Consider the following 20000-nt stretch of genomic DNA (forward strand, 5'->3'; position numbering starts at 1 on the left):
AATTCCAAAATACTTCCAATTATCCCACCCACTCTTGTTTTCAAAAGCTCAAGGACAGAGGATGCTGCTGCGAACAGGAAGTGGTTACCATGGCGAGATATTTTAGCAACAAAGAAATAAAGTGCCTCATTTCAGGAGCAAAAAATATCGGGGAGTGAATAAGCTCTAATGCCTCTAATGTGAAATGAGTTTATTTTTGTGGTAGGGAGAGGAAATTGATCCCACACTGATCGAAAATGTTAATGTACTGCTGACAGGTGAGCTGTGGCTGCACCACAGATGGAAGGAAAGGGGGCTGAAATTAACTCCTTAGCTAGTCAGTCCAATGTCCAGTAGATGAAAAATTCTACAAGTAAAATGTTGTTTTTTTACCAGCCGAGAAATAAAATGTGCAAATAAATAAACAACCTTTTGGTGTCACATATCATCGCCGACATCACAACATTGTGGCGAATAAAATAAGGGATCGAAGCAGGTTGAGGTGACTATTTTATCACGATTCGTGCAATTGAACGCACGTACACATCACTTGCTTAGAGCAGTGACCAGCAACTTATGAAATGTTGTGGGGGCACAATCGATCTAGTTTTGAAGTTGAAAAATGTGGCCTCAAACGTAGATGGAGTGATGTGTCCTGGGTAATAGAGTGACCTCAGATGTGGATGGAGTGATGTGTCCTGCAGGGTAAACGAGTTTTAGAGCAGTCACAGTGCAGGTGTGGCCACTCTTGTGCGGGAGAGTTTGGGATGCACAGCTCCAAAAATAGGACATAACCTGAAGCCAAGAGATGGTGTTTGGTCTGGGGCTCTTTCTTCTGACCAGACCAACCCACGGGCTCCAACAGTTTTGTTTAGATGTGATTATGACAGATATTTTAGCTCATTAATATTTTATAACAATTACCTGCCAGTTGGCTGACTGTCTTCTGAGATTTACATGCAAAAATAGAAAACCTTGGCAGGTGTAAATTTCAGATCCTGTTGTATAAGAAGAAAAAAACTTATGTTTCCACGATGACTAACAGCCATGTTACAGGAATAGTTGGTCTGAAGCCTGTTGAAGCTGCCAGGCAGAGCTGTTATATTTTTCTTTAATCTTTGATAACAGAACCACAAGTCTCATCAGTAAGAAGATCAGATCTGTTTGTGAGTAGAAACAAGCAAACACTGATTCCAGTTCTAGTTCTAGAACATAGTTTGTATATATGAACATAAATACACACATATATACATACGTACATATATACACATATATACATACGTACATATATACACATACACACATATATACATACGTACATATATACACATACACACATATATACATACGTACATATATACACATACACACATATATACATACGTACATATATACACATACACACATATATACATACGTATATATATACACATACACACATATATACATACATATACACATACATATACATTATATATAAACATATAAATACACACACATATATACACCTATGTGTGTATATATATATACATATAAATATATATATATAAACATTCATATATACACACACATACATACATACACATACATACACACACTTTTCTGATATGGCTTGCTGTGTTTTACAACATGTCTTCTGGATTTTATATGTTCTTGTGACATGTGATATTGTAAAACCAAATCCAAAATTCCAAATTGTTATACAATCATAATGATATGGTAACTAACAGGGGGCAGTGTGGCTCAGAGGTACAGTGGCTGTCTAGCAAGCAAAGAGTCGCTGCTTCAATCCTCACTTCCCCCAGTGACCATGTCCAAGTATCCTTGTGCAAGATACTGGATGCTCCTGACACACACACACACACACACACACACACACACACACACACACACACACACACACTCAATTGCTCCTGATGGCCCTGTGACCAGTTTTATTCAGAAACCCATTTTGTAACTTTTTCTGTTTTGTCAGGATTCACAGACGTAATTATAATTCACCCTCAGGAGGACATTGTGCACCAACTCTCTTGGCAATTCGTCTAATTACTTTTGAGACGTTCAGCTCAAAATTACAAAGTCCACCTCATGGTGGCACTAGAGGAAAAGTCAGGGGGATCAACAAATTTCACAGCTATCTTGCCGGCGCTTTTGCTGGCCTTTAGGAGTGTTTGTCCCGGGTGAGACACAAGACTGCAGAAATATTTAAACACAACATCTTGCAGAATTACAGTTTATGGATGGTTTGTTTTGAGATTATAGCCTATAACCCAGCAGTATTTATGCATTTTTAAAAAAAATCTGGCATAGGTGCATTGCAGACATTAACATTAGTGGTGAATGAATGGTCATTCAGTAAGTCCAGCAATGTTGTGTCTCATTTGTTATTATTCGTTACTTGTTGTACATAATCAGATGCAAGGAATACAAAATCATTTTGGTATCAAATGTCAGTAATTGGCCCTCCTGCACTTGAGCTGATGTTGGGTGTCAGAAGTAAACTAATGATGATCCATGTTACATGTGTACCAACACACGTGAGCAATAATACGCACGCATGCACGCACGCACGCACGCACACACACACACACACACACACACACACACACACACACACACACACACACACACACACACACATTTTGGCTGAGAAGGCAATTTGAATATTTCAACTGAAATACTTTTTGGTCTATCTATGAATAAATGAAAATAGGTTAATATCTTCTTCTTCTCATTTCCAGCAGATAAGCTGCAGCTGGGGCTTATTGCTGCCCTCCGTTGGTTACTCACAGCTCTCCATTAACAGGCTGCCATTCCTGCCATGATGGGACACATCAACCCAATTCATACTGGGCACCAGTTGAATAAACATGAATACAAAAGCCCTTTGATGGGATTTTGTGCAGAAGTGCCCCAGTGTATGTCTCACCGTTATCAGAGATGTCTAAAGTCCCCACACATGAAACTCGGGGAAAGAGCTCCTGGATGACGCCAGCACCTGCTGACCTCAACTGTTGGAGGAAGACATGGAGAAGAGGAACACAGTGGGATAACCACAAGTATTAATCTATAAAAAGATCATTGAATAAAACAGCACAGACTGACAGAGCGTACCTCACAGCTGCTGATGTCCAGGTGTAAATCGGTGATATGAGGGTTATTGGACAGGCCGAGGAAGAGAGCCCTGGAGGAAAACACAGACATGGAGGATGAGAGAAGAGACAGAGCAGGGGAAGTAGAAAATGAAGCAAAAAAGGAAGGGGGGAATGATGGGAGGTAAAGGAAACAAGACAAAAGGTGAGAAAGAGAGGGCAATTCACAACAGCTGTGAGAAAATTAGAGCAAGAAAGATCAGCTCCACATTAACCCAGTTGCTGCTTTCCTCTCTCTAACAACCTGAGTGGATCAACATCCCACCGCAACATCCTGCCCCACTTTTTACTCTGACTCCACACTTTTGAGAGAATGTGCTTAAAAAGAGGATTGATGGTTCACTAAGTCCCAAGCAGCAGTCATCTAACACCTTTCAACAGATATTCAAGGGAGCAATTCAACTGTACACACACACACACACACACACACACACACACACACACACACACAGCACGATATCTTCCTTTAAACATTACAGATATACTTCACCCAAAAAGTTTATTTTGCCTTTCAAGTACTCAGGAATACTCTAAATGTTCTGAGCACACAAAAATGTTTTTTCCTCTCCTGCAATACTTCTCTCTGAATTCAGCCTGCAGGAAGAGCCAGCCATGTATATTTAGCATGAACAGTGACTGAGTGCTAAAACCTTTCCAAAAAATGTCAGTTTACAAACTTTCAAGTGTGTCTTCCAGTATAATCCATCAATTAATCAGTAACCCACAAACCCCAAAATAATTTTAGGCAGATTTGCTGTTGTTAGCCATCAGTTGCTATTAGCGTCATGCTACATATATGTGGCTGACTCTTTCTACATTCTGGAATCACAAAAAAGTGATACAGGACGAAAAAACATCTTTTGGGGTTCAGGACAACTATTTGAGAATCCTTGAAAGCCTGAGATCATCTTAACTGTTACCAGTTTCCATTTTGTAATCCACTATTGGTTGCGAGTGTGTGTTTTAGGTGTGTGAAGGCAGCAGCAGGCTAACAGCAAAAGACTGTAATATAGAACGCCTGCATTTATCCCTGCAGGGAAGGCTGCCTCTGACTTGGCTGCACACTGAGCCGACTTTGCGATAGATCTCCTGAAGCTTTTCAGGATGCGCAGTCCAGCACAGTTAGCATGGTGGATGCTGGCCAGTACAGGAGTGTCCATCTGTGTCCTCTGATTTTAATGCCAGTCTACTAATATGCTATAAAGTAGGTGTGCTGTCAAGGAAAAGAGTTTGAAACCTCATGCAAGCCTTGATGATAAAATCAAACTAATACTTTGGATGCAAACTACATCCATATGGTCTGGCTATTTTGGTATCTGAGCGTGAGACAGTGGAGTGGTTCTGCTTACTGATGGTGGATTACACCACTGACCTCTCAAGGCTACTGTACAACAGTTACAAGAACACTTGAATAATGCATGTGTATAGTTACACTCCAGACCCCTCTAACAGTTTGACAAATATCGGACACACAATCTCAAAGGCCTATCGGCCGTGATTCTTCAAAGTACTTTCAACTAAAGCACCTTCCAGCATCACAAGTGGATACATTTTTAGCACAAGTGGTCCAGTTGGAAATGTATCCCTCACCACTCGGATGTTTGACTAAACATCAGAACAAACGGTTGCTGACACGGGGAGATGGCATCAGTAAAAAGTTGAGGTAACACATTTGAAGAGGTGGGAAGTTAAAAATGGGCCACCCTGGCTCTCATATAAGCTACATCAATCATTCTTGTGCCATTAAGATAAGCATACAGTTTCAGGACTGAGATCCAAGTTATTCAGCATTGATAAGAAAAAACATATTTTTTTAATCAACTCACAAATGATGGAAAATGGCTAATTTACAGTAATTTAAAGTATTTAAGCGCATTATGATTTTACAACAGATTATGGTTTGGATTACATTTACACCTACAGTTTGAATTTCATTATAAATACAGCGATTAATTGGAAATGCTGAGAGATGTGACGATAGTTGACAAAAAAAATGAGCTAAAGACAAACTAACTGTAATCCTTACAGTTCAGTGCTCGTTTGTCAGCAGCCTGCACCGGACCAGGAGCGTTATAGTTAGTTTGTTCCCACGAATGGATAAAGAGGACATAAAATACACAGAATGAGAGTCAGAGCTTGTTGTTAATCTTCAGATGCCTTTAGCTTGAAGTTCAATATCTGAGGCTGACTCTTTCTGCTCACTCATAATGATGAAATGAAGGAGGGGAAAAAACTTTGTCAGCTCAAGACATCTATTTGTGAGTTTCTTTAGGGCTTTCTAGGTGATGTATCACTTTAAGTTTGAAGGCGAGGGGAGGAGTTGCCACCTACAACTTGACCAATAGATGTTCAATAAATATTAAACACTGCTCCTTGAAGAACAGAAAAATATTTTTACTTCAAAGGTTTAAAGCATTTAATAATGTAATGTGTAGGCATCCCAACAATTCTCAGTTGTAACTTGGGCAGATAACACCTGATCAAAGTCTGTTTTACTTGTTTATACTTGAATGCATTCACTGAATGTCTTTACAAGAGGAATCGAAAAGATTAATCTGGTGCTTCAATTTAAAAACAACAACAAAAAAATGACTCTTTTCATCAGAAAGGGTGCAAAAAAAAAAGAGGTCTCGTTATCCAGAAAGAACAAGGGGTCAAATTGGGTTTTTTTACACTTGACAATCATATCTGGTTAACATCAGCTGATTTCCACACGTCACTCACGACCCAGTGACGCCTCTGACAAAGACAGAAGTTGACCGTGGAAACCTGTCAGGTATGATTGACAAAACATGTGTCCGATAACAGAAGAAACTTTAAAACTATTACAAATTGATAAGAGCAGGAAGAATGAAACAAAAAATGTAAATGTGACTTTCAAACATTTTCATCAGCACCAAACAGACGTTGTTGTTTTTTTTCTTTCTTCTTTTGGTCCGGTTAATGCAATGCACTTCCTTCTTGGTGCATTTATAGAACATTCAAATTCATTTGTTTCTTTCAAGATTACAAGCTGCTCACCCTGGACACATGATATAATGGCATTAGGGACAGGGGTCATTTTAAACATACATCAAGCCAAGGCACACAGCTGCTCCAAACAAGCGATATATGTGAGATGCTCATAGGTCTCAGGGTTTCAGTGGTCCCTGTTGATGCTTGACTTTGACTCACCTCAACGAATCAGGGGGGACCTTCATTGACGCCAGGCTGACATGGGTCAGGCTGAATGCAGAGCTGAAGAACTGGCGGAAAGTTGGCAAAGAATCTCTCGCTTTCCTAGAAAAGGAAGGTAAAGGAGAGAATTTTGAAGAGGTTTTATAAATATACAACAACAGAAGAGGAGAGCAGGTTAGAATGCTAAAAATACATCCCAATCAGTCAGTTAGACAGATGGAAAATGAAAGGCAGAACGATGGATGGAGACATGAGAGAGATTGACAGAAGGATGTGATCTGCTGATAGAGTGTGACAGGAAGTTTACAGAAGACAAGCTCAGAGCTGACATCGAGAGACTGACACAACCAGAGCGAGCGAGGAAGAGAGGGGAGGGAGAGAGGGGAAGGCTAAAGCAGACAGATGCTGGCTGGGACATTTAGGTCAGTATCCTATCAACCACACACATGGAAATACTATTACTGCCACCTGTATAAAGGTAACACTGACCAATTATCCAGCCATCTGTTTAGCATATATTAGCCTGACAAAGAAAGGACACAGCATAGAAAGAGGGGGGGCAGACAGTGCATGTGTGTGTGTGCATGTGTGCGTGTGTGTGCATTGCGTGTGTGTATGTGTTCAACATCCCTCTGACTGAATCATAATACTATTCTCAGCATTGCTGGCACTGATGTATCACACTAGTGGATCTCATCTGTGTTTAGAACTTATAAAGGTAGTCAATATGCAATTTCAGCCCTTACTGCACAAATAATGCATCAGAGGTGAGGATGTGGTCCAGGAGAAGAGAGCCAGACGGAGGACAAATTCATGTTCTAGAAAAAACAAGGGTCGTGGAGTTTTTAGGGGGGGGGGTGCCTTCCACCTGCTGCTGATATGCAGCAAAGAAGCTCAGTGTCTACAAAATGATTTAAAAAAAAAATCATCTGAGTACAATGTATACTTTTCCTGTCCGCTTGTCTGCACTTCTCAGCAGCTCTGGTGCAACTGAGAAATTGTCCACATGAGACAGGTTTATGTAACTGTTTTTAAAAAAAAAAAAAAGATTTTATTAATTTTTTATCATAACAACATAGAACAGACAAGCAACACACTAACACGTTCTCTCTGTAGTCACCAATACACATGTACATACATATACGCTCCACTTAGTTATGTCAGCCATCCTGTGTGATGGAGGTACAGAAGAAAAAATAAATAAAACGAGAAAGATAAGTGAAAGAATAATACAAGACCACAAGGCAATATCAGGGTGTAAGGTTGAAGTAAGACAAGTTCAATTAGAGGTAATAAAAATAAGTTAACTCAAGAAGTAATGACAAGTACTAAGATAAATACAATTTTGTATACTTCAATAAATTAAATGTACCGGTTTGTGGAACTGTTGAGTCATTTGCTGATTCAAGATACATGTATAAGATAACTTGAAACAATCTGATCTGAAAACTGAATTTGAGAAGAGTGATTAGCACAGAAAGCTGCAGAATTAGTTAAATTGCTTGTGAAAGAGTAATCTGTTGATCTATTCCAATAAAATAAAAGCTCACATCCACTGCGGGTCGAGTAAAACCTTCCAGTAGAGGTACACAATGTACAATATATATTGTTAAATTAACAATATATATTGGCAATATTAAAGTAGCAGAGAAGAGTTTTGACCAATATTGCTCGAAAAAGGACCCAGCATGTGCTTGGTGATATTGTAAATTAAAGTTGCAGCTATCAAATCAAGAGTTTTAGCAGCATTGAGGGGTAATAAAACCCACTGAGTGGTAGCATAAGCTAACAAGTGCTGGTTAACATGTAGCATCAGTGAGCTGCAGAGCCAGATAACACATTCCATTGTCTAACAATAGAAGCTGATGAATATGCAGATGGAAACAGTTTGTGTCTGATAAATCACAGTAACTATGAGCTCGTAGCCTCACCATCAGCTTTCCATCCTATATTTCACAGCCTTGTTGTGCTGTGTTAGTGTCTTTGAGACCAAGGGTCCTATTTTAAGCCTGACACAAGCTGGTGCTCAGTCAAGCGCAACGTCATTGCTAGTTTCTAGCGGGATGTTTCCACGACAAATGGTCTCCCCCTTTAACTAGCAAACGAACTTGTGCTCCGTCTGCATCGCCAGGTTCTTGAGTATGTTAATGAGGCCGGTCCGGTGCAAGCATGGTGCATTGCTACTGCGGAACACCAGAGGACATTTGTGCCATAGACCAAGAAGAGGCACTTTATGTGAACTATCATCAGTCAGATGAGCAGACATGCAGCATTGCTTGTGGTTCTACTGATGCCCAAAAAAGTAGTAACACTGTCCTCCACCTGTTCCCAGGCCTGCTTCACCTCTGATGGTTTGGATGGATGCCTGCTGCTCCGGCATGTAAACACACGGCGTGCTTGAATGCCTCCACCTGGTGCACGAGGAGGTCTGATTCTTCAAGTGAGTTGAAGTGCGCGTGCCACTGAAATATGTGTAGGCATGTTCCTTTAAACTGCTGCCAATGTTTCCAATGCAGAAGTTCTAAAAAGTCGTATCAGTTTCCTTTTGGACAACCGCTGTCTTCAAGCATCGCCACTCTGTCCTCTACAGCTTATTTTATTTTACAGTCTGGACCTCATCATAACTGAAAAGTTGCTCTGCACTGTTTTGCACACATATGAACTGCAAGGACAATTCTGTCATTTGAGTCAAGCCATAAGCTTGTTTTGATTACATTCTTAAAAATTCTCAAAAGCCCCCATTCTGATTTTGGTTGTAATTTCAAGTTCATTAACATCAAATCTAGAGCATATTATTATTTCACTTAAGACAGTTCTCTGACAAAGATGCTCCCATGTAAATAGCATTTTGTGATCACCTTCACACGAACACTGTCAAGAGTATGCAATGAAGAACATGTGGAGAAATGATTCCTATTTCAGTTCCATGATTGAAGCACTTTAGAAACACATAAACCTTTAACACATTCCGAAGGCCAACTGGAGATTTTGCTGAATTTTGGGACACCGACGACCGTCAATCTGCTTGACAGCACATGCTCCAGCTTTCAGTGAGTGTTCCAAACTTGGCTTGTGGGTCAGTGTTTCACATTGATAGAAAGGAAGCAAACAGGAAACCAGTTTCTGCGTTGCTCCACGGAGACAGAAATGATTTCAGGTGAAATTCCAGAGGGAAACTGAGGAAAAGTGTTGAGGACTGTATCACAACAGAATCAATGGAATACTCAAATATGTTCGAATCTCGTAAACACATTGATAGAAATGATGGATCCCATCACGGAGACTCAGGAGCGTGTTCCAGCTTGTTCTGGCTTAAATCAAGCGCTGGACATCCGTATGTGTGCATAGGAGCTGGATACCCAGAGAGACCAGCTGATCGCTCATTAACTCAGCACAGGACATGGTCGTGGGTGTTAAGTGTAAGCACTGCTCTGTCAAAAGTAATCAAATGCATTTCTCTCTAACATGGCAACTACGGTGCATATAGCATTCATTATAAGGTAATGACTTTAAATGTAATGACTGCTGCTTCTTATTATGGCCAACTTGTGGAGGATTACATCTGGACAGACCACGACCCAGAACCTGATCTAGCTGATGACTTTCAACGGAGGAAACACTTCCCATCCACTTCCATTCTGGTTCTAGGAAGGATTGCAATTGGCATATATCTTTAAAAAGTTCTTTTTTTCCCTTAAAGTCTGGTTTGTGCCCCTGAATGTAGTTTAAGTCAGACAAAACACAGTTGTTTAAACTCCTCAGATGACTTCTTATTGACCTTTGCATTGTGGGCCTTGCTTTTGTCCCAGAAAAGGAAGACAAGCCCCCCAATGTGACTGTGCACACAGACTTGGATCCCCCCCACACACACACAGATCTTTCCATTCCTTGAACAATAAACATTTTTCACTGTCGCAGGAGTCGCACGTCTCCCACAGTACTCTGCCATTTGTTCGTCAAAGCTTAAACCACTTTGTCAGAGATGGAAGGAAAACAAAAATGGAGATAAAGCAGTGACAAGAACAGGTAGCAAAAAAGAAAAGGTCATAAAGGGGAGAGCAATGGTGTGAGACAAAATAGAGAGGTATTAAGAAAGTGTAGAAAAGCAGGCAGCTGCATGACAAGCCCCTGTGGTGGCTGCTGTGATACCCTCCCAACGCGCGGAGCACAACCTCTACTTTGACCCATTATAATTAGCATGCAGCTTGACAACAGGACTCCTATTGCATGAGCAAATACGCTGTCACACTAATGACTCAAAACACCCGACAGAGAGCTGTATCAGCACCATGTTACCACACATGCAAGTGAGTGTATCGCTGTCTGTTGTTTGCCACATCTGCATGTGTGTGTGTCTGTGTGTGCGCGCTCTCCATTCCATATTCATGAGCGGCAGCCGGGTGGTTCTTATCAGCTTGGTTCAGCTTTGTGGCTCCATGTTGTCATCACAACGCCACAGCAGTCTGACTGGCAGCACTGACAGCATGCATTTAAAAGCAAAGGACCCATGACTGGCCCCCAAACAAAGGAGAGGGGGCAGGGTGGGAGATAGGAGGAGCAAGAAAATGCAGGGAGTAGAAGTGAAATGTGGTGGATGTGAGCAAACGGAAGAAGGAAATTAGGAGGAGGAGCAAGTAGAAAAATGAGGGACGAGGAGGCTGTCCTCCCAAGAAAAGGGAAATGCAAGCACCAGAAACACCTTCCAGTGATAGATGAGAACTGATAGATGGCATTTGGCAGCAACAGCAACTATGACCACAGGAAAACAGAACTGCTCTGGTGAGTGTGTCAAAGAAACACCAGAATTTGGTGTTCAATCTCCTTGCCAATAGCAACTCAAATGCACAGTCGGACAGACGTTGAAGCAGGACACTGCTATTCAAACTGTGTTTGAAACTCCTCATTAAGGCAGTGTTTTAAGAGTAGCACACACTGTAGGATTTTACAAATGTGCATTTTTTCATTCCATCTCACACTGTGCGAGCACTTTTTTGGGATGTGCAGGCAAAGGTTGTGTGTACCTGTGTACAAATCCGGCTGATTAAAATTGTCAAAAAATAAAACTGTTTGACACTTGTTTTGTGCCTTGAGGAAGAGGAAAATCATGTGGTTGAAATTAGTGGTTGAACAAGAGACCAGCCTTTCTCTCATTCATTTCAATGGCATGGTTGGAAGACACAGCCTGGTGGTACTTGGTACACTTGCACAGACACATACTGTTGCCAGGCCACTCAGTGGCCAGGTGTGTTTCGGCTGCACATAAAGTGTGCCGGCAAACCCCGCAGATTAAGGTGTGAATTTTCCAGATACAACATTATACAAAGCGATGTTACTGTGTAACAAGAGCACAATGTAGTTTACGTAGTACTTGTCTGCTGCCTGCCACTTACTGACAGTAGGCTAAAAAAAAAGGAGCAAACCTACACTTTGGAGCAAAAGTTGTCACCGCTTAGTAAAAGTGTGACTATGTGGGCAGAAGAGCCTGACATGAGTGGATTTGAACTTCTGTGTTTTGATCCAGATCTGTGGGATTCCCGACCAGAAGGCTCTTACGCCTCAATGGCAACCAGTCCCACTGCAATGTTAAGACCAGCGGGGGAGTGGGGACAATCATGCTTCGCCACGGTACCAGCAGACTGGGCCAAGTGTGGATACACGCGTACAGACAGTTATTTTGATTTATCCAGAGTCTCCACTCTACCCCTCTAAGAATAATGCAGCCATTTTTAATAGAACCCACATCAAGCCACAGAGCAGACTTAACTGCATTAACTCTGTCTGCAGGCTGCAGCACATCAAAGCACCAAATAAATCATTGATCACGACGATTAAAACTGAAGAGACAAAACTAAACAGTGAACTTCATCAATGTTTGAAGGGAAAAAGACCAAATCAGCATGTCTGGCCAGACAAAACATTACTTCTAAAATGCTCCCGGTGGGCAGCAGACTTGAACTGTGGTGTTGACACACTTACTTTTCAACATTGATTTATAACACGGGTACATGGGGCCTATAGAACACGTGCTTTTGTTTCTTATGAGATGCATTCGTAGCAGATAAGAGCGGATAAAAGAGGGATGGGAAAGATAAACACAGAGGAGGTGGATTGAGTCAGGAATTGACCAGTAAAAGAAGAATTTCCCCATCAGTATAGACATCATATGGAGTCATTGCTCTTTCAGTAAAAAGGCAAAGGTGAACAATGAAGACAGGCAGATAAGAAATAGTAAGGAGATTCAGCTGATAGAAGACAGACAAAGAGAAAAAAATGGTGGCAGTCGTGGGCTTGGAACTATGTTCTCGTCTAAAATTAGTCCCATTTTTCACCGGGTAAATCTGTAATGTAATATGCTGAGCAAGGAAGCTCCCGGGCTCCTGTGGGACACAGCATGATGAGAGCCAGAGTTGCTTTTGCCTGGAAGCTAGGTAACACACACGCGCACGCACTCACACACACACACACACACACACACGCGCGCACGCACACACACACACACATGCGCACACACACACACACCATCCAAAAGTCTTGAGGGCATGCATACAAGTGAGTTGACAGACAGTAAAACTTGTTAGCAAACAGAAACGTGCACATAAAAGAAACATTTTCTGAATACTGACGCACACACACACACACACACACACACACACACACACACACACACAAACACTCTGCAGCCAGCCAGAACAAAGCAGAAGTCGAATGTGCACACCAACTCTGCCAGCAAATTGGTATCTTTAAACACAAATATAAAGCTGGAAATAAATGATGCTACTCAACACATTACTGGGATTCCTCCTCAGCTGTTTGGCTGAGTCAGAAGATGATTTGTGTTGTTTGAAAGACCAACAAACAAAAACAAACAAAAACAAACAACAAGGATTTATTCTGAGCTGGCACAGTAGGGGTTTCCACCCACCTGTGAGAGAAGGAGTTCTTGGACAGGTTCAGGTAAGAAAGGTCAGCGCAGCAGCCTCGCAGCAATGCTCCAAACAACTGGCAGAGAAAGAGAGAGAGAGAGAGAGAGAGAGAGAGAGAGAGAGAGAGACAGAAAAACAGCTTGTGTTATGTCTGCTGTGGAGAATGACTGCTGAATAACACTTTGTCTTGGAAACATTGCTCCAACTACAGCTGCACCCACACAAATGCACCCTGAACTGACTAAATTATTATGCCAAAGCAATGAAAAACACACACACACACACACACACACACACACACACACACACACACACACACACACACACACACACACACACACACGCTAACATTCATTGGTCCAAACTGAAGTCACATGCTCAGTCAGTGAAACATATGTCCATGTGGAGCTAACTCTGAAAAAACTTTTCATTGCTTTAATTTAAAATGCATTCAATAGTCATAAGAACTCTTTTTCAAATGATGTTTCCAAAGCTGTTAAACTGTTAATACATAAAAAACAGCATAACGTCTACCCATTTCTGCATCTCTGATATTGAGATTCACTGCATGTTTACTATAAAATGAAAGGATCTTTACAAATATAGTTCACTCAAACATTACTCTGAGGGTTATTCTTGGGCTGGACAATAAAATAGATGGAATAATTCAATTTTTTATGATAGTGTATAATTTTCCACCAATATGACACATAAAAAAATGACTCAATTTTATATAGCGCTTTTCTACCTTAGCAGCTCTCAAAGTGCTTCACAGTGTCATCTCATTCACCCGTTCACACACACATTCACACACTGATGGTGGAGGCTGCCATGCAAGGCGCCAACCTACTCATCAGGAGCAATTATGGGTTCAGTATCTTGCTCAAGGCCACTTTGACATGGTCACCGGGGTTGGGGATCGAACCAGCGACCCTTTGGTTGCTGGACGGCCACTCTACCCCTGAGCCATGCCGCCCACAAATAAATGACCCTCCACTGCAGTAAAGGGCTCGTTGCCCCCAATCACCTACATGCAATTAGACTGTCATTGCAGACTACATGAAAGCACCACTGCGTTATGTGAGACAATGAAAGCTTTCTGATCCAGGATTGGTGCCGGTGGTTCATCAAGCTTATTTTGAGACACGCATGAGGAGTTTTTGAGATCGAATGTTTGCCAGTGATGCATGTTGATAATTCACTAGGAATTTTAAACAAGCAGCTGACGTCTTAGTCAATGCATGTTAGCAACATGATTAAAAAAAATAAATGCAGTTTATGGCCTTTAAACAAAATTATTTTATCAAAGCCTGACTGCACATGGGTGAGTGAAAAAAGACAGTAAAATGAAATACTGGTCAGATGAGGACAAGTTAGTCGCTGTAATTTGTTTCAGGATTGATGTAATCCTTTCAGCCATATGGTTCGAGTTTGTACGAGACAACAACAACGCGGGTAAAAACAGTATTGAATTACATTTATGCAGCTGCACTGACTGCATCCTATGTCTGCTGTACATACATGACTGCTGCTTAGGTAAATATCACAATCTGACTTTTTTTTTTGTAGATGAAAACACATACACACACATTTGTAAGCACTGCTCAGCTAAAGACCCCCTCAAGGCCGGTTGCTAGACTGAACTAATTCTTACTCATTTAGAAGAACTTAAAATGCTGCACACAAGTAGCTACACATGCAGTGTTTCTGTGTTTTCCTGGACGGTTGACACGTGAATGGGCTGTTAGGGAGACCCTTGACTGACACTGAGTGGGAGAAAATTTCACAAATTACAGGATATAGCAGTGATGATACGCTGGGAGGACTTAGGTTTATATAGTTAGTCCTTTGGAGCAAGGGAACCAACCGAAGTTTTATGAATGTATGATAAAAGCTGCTGTATCTTAAGTTTTATTGTCAGTGTAACTATCAATACCTTGATTTTCCCTGGATTTTATGTCGCCATTGTCTTTTATTGAATAAAGGCAGAAGTCTAAAGAATAATATTCACTGCAAACTTCTCTTGAACACGAGGTACAGTTCAATCAACTGGAATTGTGCGCATGAACAGGCTACGTAATGTTGCCAGAAGATGGCGGAAAAGGCAACCTTACAAATGGCTGCAACAAACAATGTTTTGAGGAATCATCTTCTATTAGGTAAACTGTAATTGTTCCCAAGTACCAGCGACTGTTGAACGTGTTGCATGCAGTCCGTAGACCGAGAAAGTCTGAAATTATCCACAGAGACGGAAACAGTTGGGCAATTACACGAGCTAAGCTTGACTAGCTTACAGATTCACTCTGGTTTCCATTGCCAATCTTTGCATCCCAACTCTTTTTTGAAAAAGCCAAAAAAACACCTGAGCATAGAACATAGACACTTGCTGTGTTTTACTGGTTCGCCTCCACTGCACAGATGACGAGGACACTAAAATGAGCTTAGTCAAAGCTCTACACACAGTTGGCTGCTCTCAGCAAACTGTAAGACATCAAGTGATTTTGGCATCAAAACCAAGCAAGAGTTATCAGTTTCATGACAACCAAACTGAGCCACTTGTTTGAGCACTGGGTCTATCAGTTGTATGATGTCACAAGCATCACAACCATGTAATTAAAATGCGATGTCATTGCTACTACTAGCCCCAGCACTTCAGCTAGTGAAGTGCCCTTTGTTTGAAGGTAACATTACAAAACCCTCGTGATAAACATCGATTCGGACACAAAGCTGAAAGCAGACACAGTATCAGTTCGTTTTTGCTCCAGATTAACTCAACAGTGTACGCAAAACTTGTCTTGTGATGCCCAGCGCTCCATTAGTTACACGGTGGACAATCAAGGTTTTGCATGGGACATTTTTGACTTAAAATGATCATAAAGATGAAGCAAACCCTTATGAATTAATGGTGTGTCCGCACCTATGGAGTGCTGTGGCATTCTTGTGTAAAACAGCCAAAAAGGGCTTGTGCCACCAGAAGAAGTGCCTCTAGTGAAGTTTCAAAACACAGCTGATGAACAGATGTGACTGAGCAGCTCGGATGAGCTAAGACTGAATGTAACATCATAGCATTCCTTGTCTGAACAGCACCCTGTACCGTCTTGGAGATAAAACCGGGGTAACCGTATGTCCTGCTTTGTGCACAACTGCAAAACATTTTCAAGCCGAAGCGTGTATTCCCACAAAGTGAGACTAAGTTCCTCATTTTATTTGGCTGTAGTTTTCAGACACCAGGGAAGGTGTGTAACTAAAATCTGGCTTTTAGTGGCAAGGGGAAAGAGAGGGCTTTCAATCAAACTGCAGCACACGTGTAGGGTGGGGTGGTGCAATTTTATTGACAGCCCCAGGCCCAAAAGTGGAGAAGGTTGACCTTATATTCGCCCAACCCATGGTTGCATCCACAAAGCCACACACACACACAAAAAAACAAAACAAACTACAAGTGGGTTTAGCCAGAACAGAGACATCTATAGAGGGGTTTCTACTACTACTACTAAGATGATTCTCAAATGAGCAAGGTAACAGCAGCTCACAGCAGTTACTACACTATGCAGCACTCCTAGTCACACACGGTTAACTTTAAAGTGCCCGTATAAAATTGTTCATTTAAGTGTTGTCTCCCATGCAGTGGAGCAGGCCATGTTTTCACAGCTGTTGACTGTGACTTGAATCTGTTTTATTGTGCAGTTTAGTCAGATTAGATGTTGAGAAGCAGCACTGTATTTTTTAACAGTTTAGGGACAGAAGAGCACAAGTAGACGATCCTATCAGACTAAGAGAACCGTGCCACTTAAACTCCCCTTTATGCCAATGGTATTTAATTAGGGTGAGAGTTGGATTCAAGATATTTCTTTTTAACTGCATAGCCTAATGAGTGTTACTGAATAAATCAGAGTGTCAAGCATCGAGATATTTTGAGCTAAAGGGTGGAGTAGATGTGTTTATGTTTAAGTCAAACAAACAGTACGTCTAAACTTTTGTAGCATACAAATACTGTATACTCTTTGTCCCAATCTTGCCCTGTCGCAGATCCAGTCACAGATTTGGATACACACGCAAGAGTAGAATCATTGGCTGAACTCTACTGCAATATGTCCATATGCCATTTTTTAAAAAATATTTCACGAGTATAACTTTTTACTATTTTACTGCTGCTAATTGTTTTTAATTAATTTCCAGACGGCGCTGTGAGTAGTCTACTGATCTTTTGGGCTTTTTCATTAGTTATCATTTTAAAAGACCTTGAGAGATCTCTTTGTGTGTTCTTGTCTTAAGCCCAAAACGTGCTCTACAGGGAAATATACCACAGAAAATGTCAAATTTTAACAATACCCAATCATTTCCATCTCTGATCATTTAGAATTCAAGATAAATGCGCAGCTAGGTCATGCAGCGGTCTATGGTGATGCCAATATGGGGGCAGCTGGGTCAGTTCCCCATGTTGCCTCAGGCTTGGTTGGAAATTCATCCAGAAGCAATTGGTTGTATCTCCCGGTGGGAAGCAGGATGAGGATATGTGTCCTGGTTGCTGCATTAACGCTTCCTCTGGTTGGCTGGGGGAACTGTTGGAGGGGTGTCAAACTCCTTGACGTTGGGTGAAAAGATGCAACCACGAGGGAGTCCACAGTGCTCCCCAGAAGGGGTGGAGCAACAACCAGGACAACTTTGTAGGGTGAGCTGACAATGTAGGAAAGAACAGTTTAAAGGAAAGAATTTCCACTAAACTATTTCAAAATGTAACATTGATGGTAGTCGTGACTGATAGCTCCAAAATTGCTCGTGGCGATGCCATTCAGTTTGAGTATGTTCAAGAGTCTCACTGAAACCCCCCGTAGCAAAAATTTAAGGAAAACAACATTATCTATAGTTCTTATACTAACTGAGGAGTTATTAAAAACCAATAAAACTAATTGGTATTTTCAACAAGCTTTCACTCAGGTCTAAATGGGTACGAAGAGCTCTCTCGCACACTTGTGCAACTAAGGAAAGACTACTCGATCTTCTCGGCATCATTGTTGCTAGTAGAAACCATGCTGGTTGTCTGTTCCTATGGGAATTAATTCTGGCAATATTTTTTATAGACAAAGTCTCTGTTATACACGTTTGATTTTTTTCCTTTCTTTTTGTGACGCCCCAGAATAATTTCACCTATGACACTCAGCACTTAATAATATTATTCTTTTGGCCTGCAAGCCAGGTTTTTATTGTCATTGCCGCGGTTATGCGTGTCTATGTCTTTTGGGAAGGGGGGGGGGGATCTTCTGAGGGAGCACCGTTTCAACAAGCTTTCTCCTGGATGACTGACTCTAATGGCCCTCTGCTCCAGCGGCTCAGTGACAGATAGCAGACACCCTGTTTCTTCCACCAATCTTTATAAGTGTATTCTGACGTTACTCATCTGTCAGGGAAGTCTACAAATTCCCGATAGCAGGATCAAATGGGCAATAAGGAGCATAATTGTATTGCACTGCATCAAAGTCAAGCTGAAACCACACCAGGAGGAAATGAATTACTTACTGTTCTTCCAGCCGTGAGTGAGTAAGTACACTTCTCTACAAAGTAAGAATGGGAATATTCATCAAATAGCAAGTTAAACATTTGCGAGAGCCACGGCAACTTGTAGCAGTTGAAAGTGGGGAATGTCACCTCGCCTCAGCCTCACCAGAAACACGACTTCCATCCATCAAACTGCAAATCAAATCTGGGGAAGATGCTGAAGCAGACCTGTGACCCGTTTAATGTTGAAATAAAGATGATATATGTGCGTCTGTGAGACAGAACAGAGCTCAGAGCATTATTGGCATCAGAACCCAATTTATTTTAAGACTTTTAAGTAGCATCTTATCACACTGAGGTTAAACTATCTCACAAATCCATTTTCCCCTGGCAGAGCAATCCATCATGCAAATTGACTAATCGACCGTCGTCGGTATGTCAGCGCAGATTAAAAGAGGAACTTATTAATAATTCAATCCGGCAGACCTACACTAAAAAAGACAAAGTCTCCCTCAGACAGTTCTTCTCCAAAAGGATAAATGACAATTAGGGAATCATGTCATGCTATCACAGAGTGCACTCTGTCAGTCTCAAGGGGGGATTTAAAAAAGAAGAAGAGAGACTAAAGTTTTGGAACTTGCAACGGATGCAAAGACTTCCATCCAAGCGCATGAATCAAAACACAACTCATGCCTCCTAGAAGCAGCAGACCCCTGCTTGACACGCACCACACTCTAGACCACTCGAGTGAAGCGGTAGGGAGCGAGGAGCAACAGCAAACGCATCACAGTGATGCCCCAGGCATAGTGTTAGGATGGACAACAGCTCATGCAACAAAAGTAAGGGATTAACCAGTAATAGCAAAGTAGTAATACGACTTCGTCCATTACGAGTACGAGCCAAAACCCCCAAAATAAGTTATCAATCCAACCATTCATACAGAGTATTACAATGAGATTACTGTGAATGATGAAGCAGTTTGGATGTTGCGCTTCATGGTGCAATGGATCACTCACTGTTTTTTTCATGACAGGTCTTTTTTCCATTCCTCAGCAGGCAACAACAGAACCCTCCAGGCAATTATAACCACAGAAACTTCAAAGAAGCAGCTCTGCTTGTGCTGCGGATGGCCACAGCCTAGCTGACGGCATCAGGCGGTCCGGACACGTGTTGGTTGGGTGGACAGACATGACCAGGATTTTTTTTTTTTTTTTAATCAATGTGACCTGTTGAATGTGTCCAGTAAGACATGTGCATATCTACCGAGCCTCTCACA

The 20000-nt window shown here is 41.5% G+C and overlaps 1 protein-coding gene across 4 annotated transcripts in view; it reads right to left on the reverse strand.

Moving 5' to 3' along the window:
- carmil3 (capping protein regulator and myosin 1 linker 3) overlaps positions 1–20000 on the reverse strand; it is a 102745-nt gene that overhangs the window by 31358 nt on the left and 51387 nt on the right. For all 4 annotated transcript variants that reach the window (XM_086202860.1, XM_086202859.1, XM_086202862.1 and 1 more), the window contains exons 15-18: positions 13231–13307; positions 6306–6410; positions 3094–3163; positions 2909–2990 (exon numbers count right to left, since the gene is read on the reverse strand). In XM_086202860.1, the coding sequence (XP_086058986.1) occupies positions 2909–2990; positions 3094–3163; positions 6306–6410; positions 13231–13307 (334 nt within the window). The remainder of the gene's footprint in view (positions 1–2908; positions 2991–3093; positions 3164–6305; positions 6411–13230; positions 13308–20000) is intronic.

This window comes from Aulostomus chinensis, chromosome 5, assembly GCF_037954235.1.
Source record: "Aulostomus chinensis isolate RoL2024-O1b breed Wild chromosome 5, RoL_Achi_v1.0, whole genome shotgun sequence".
In the NCBI taxonomy this organism is placed as follows: Eukaryota; Metazoa; Chordata; class Actinopteri; order Syngnathiformes; family Aulostomidae; genus Aulostomus; species Aulostomus chinensis.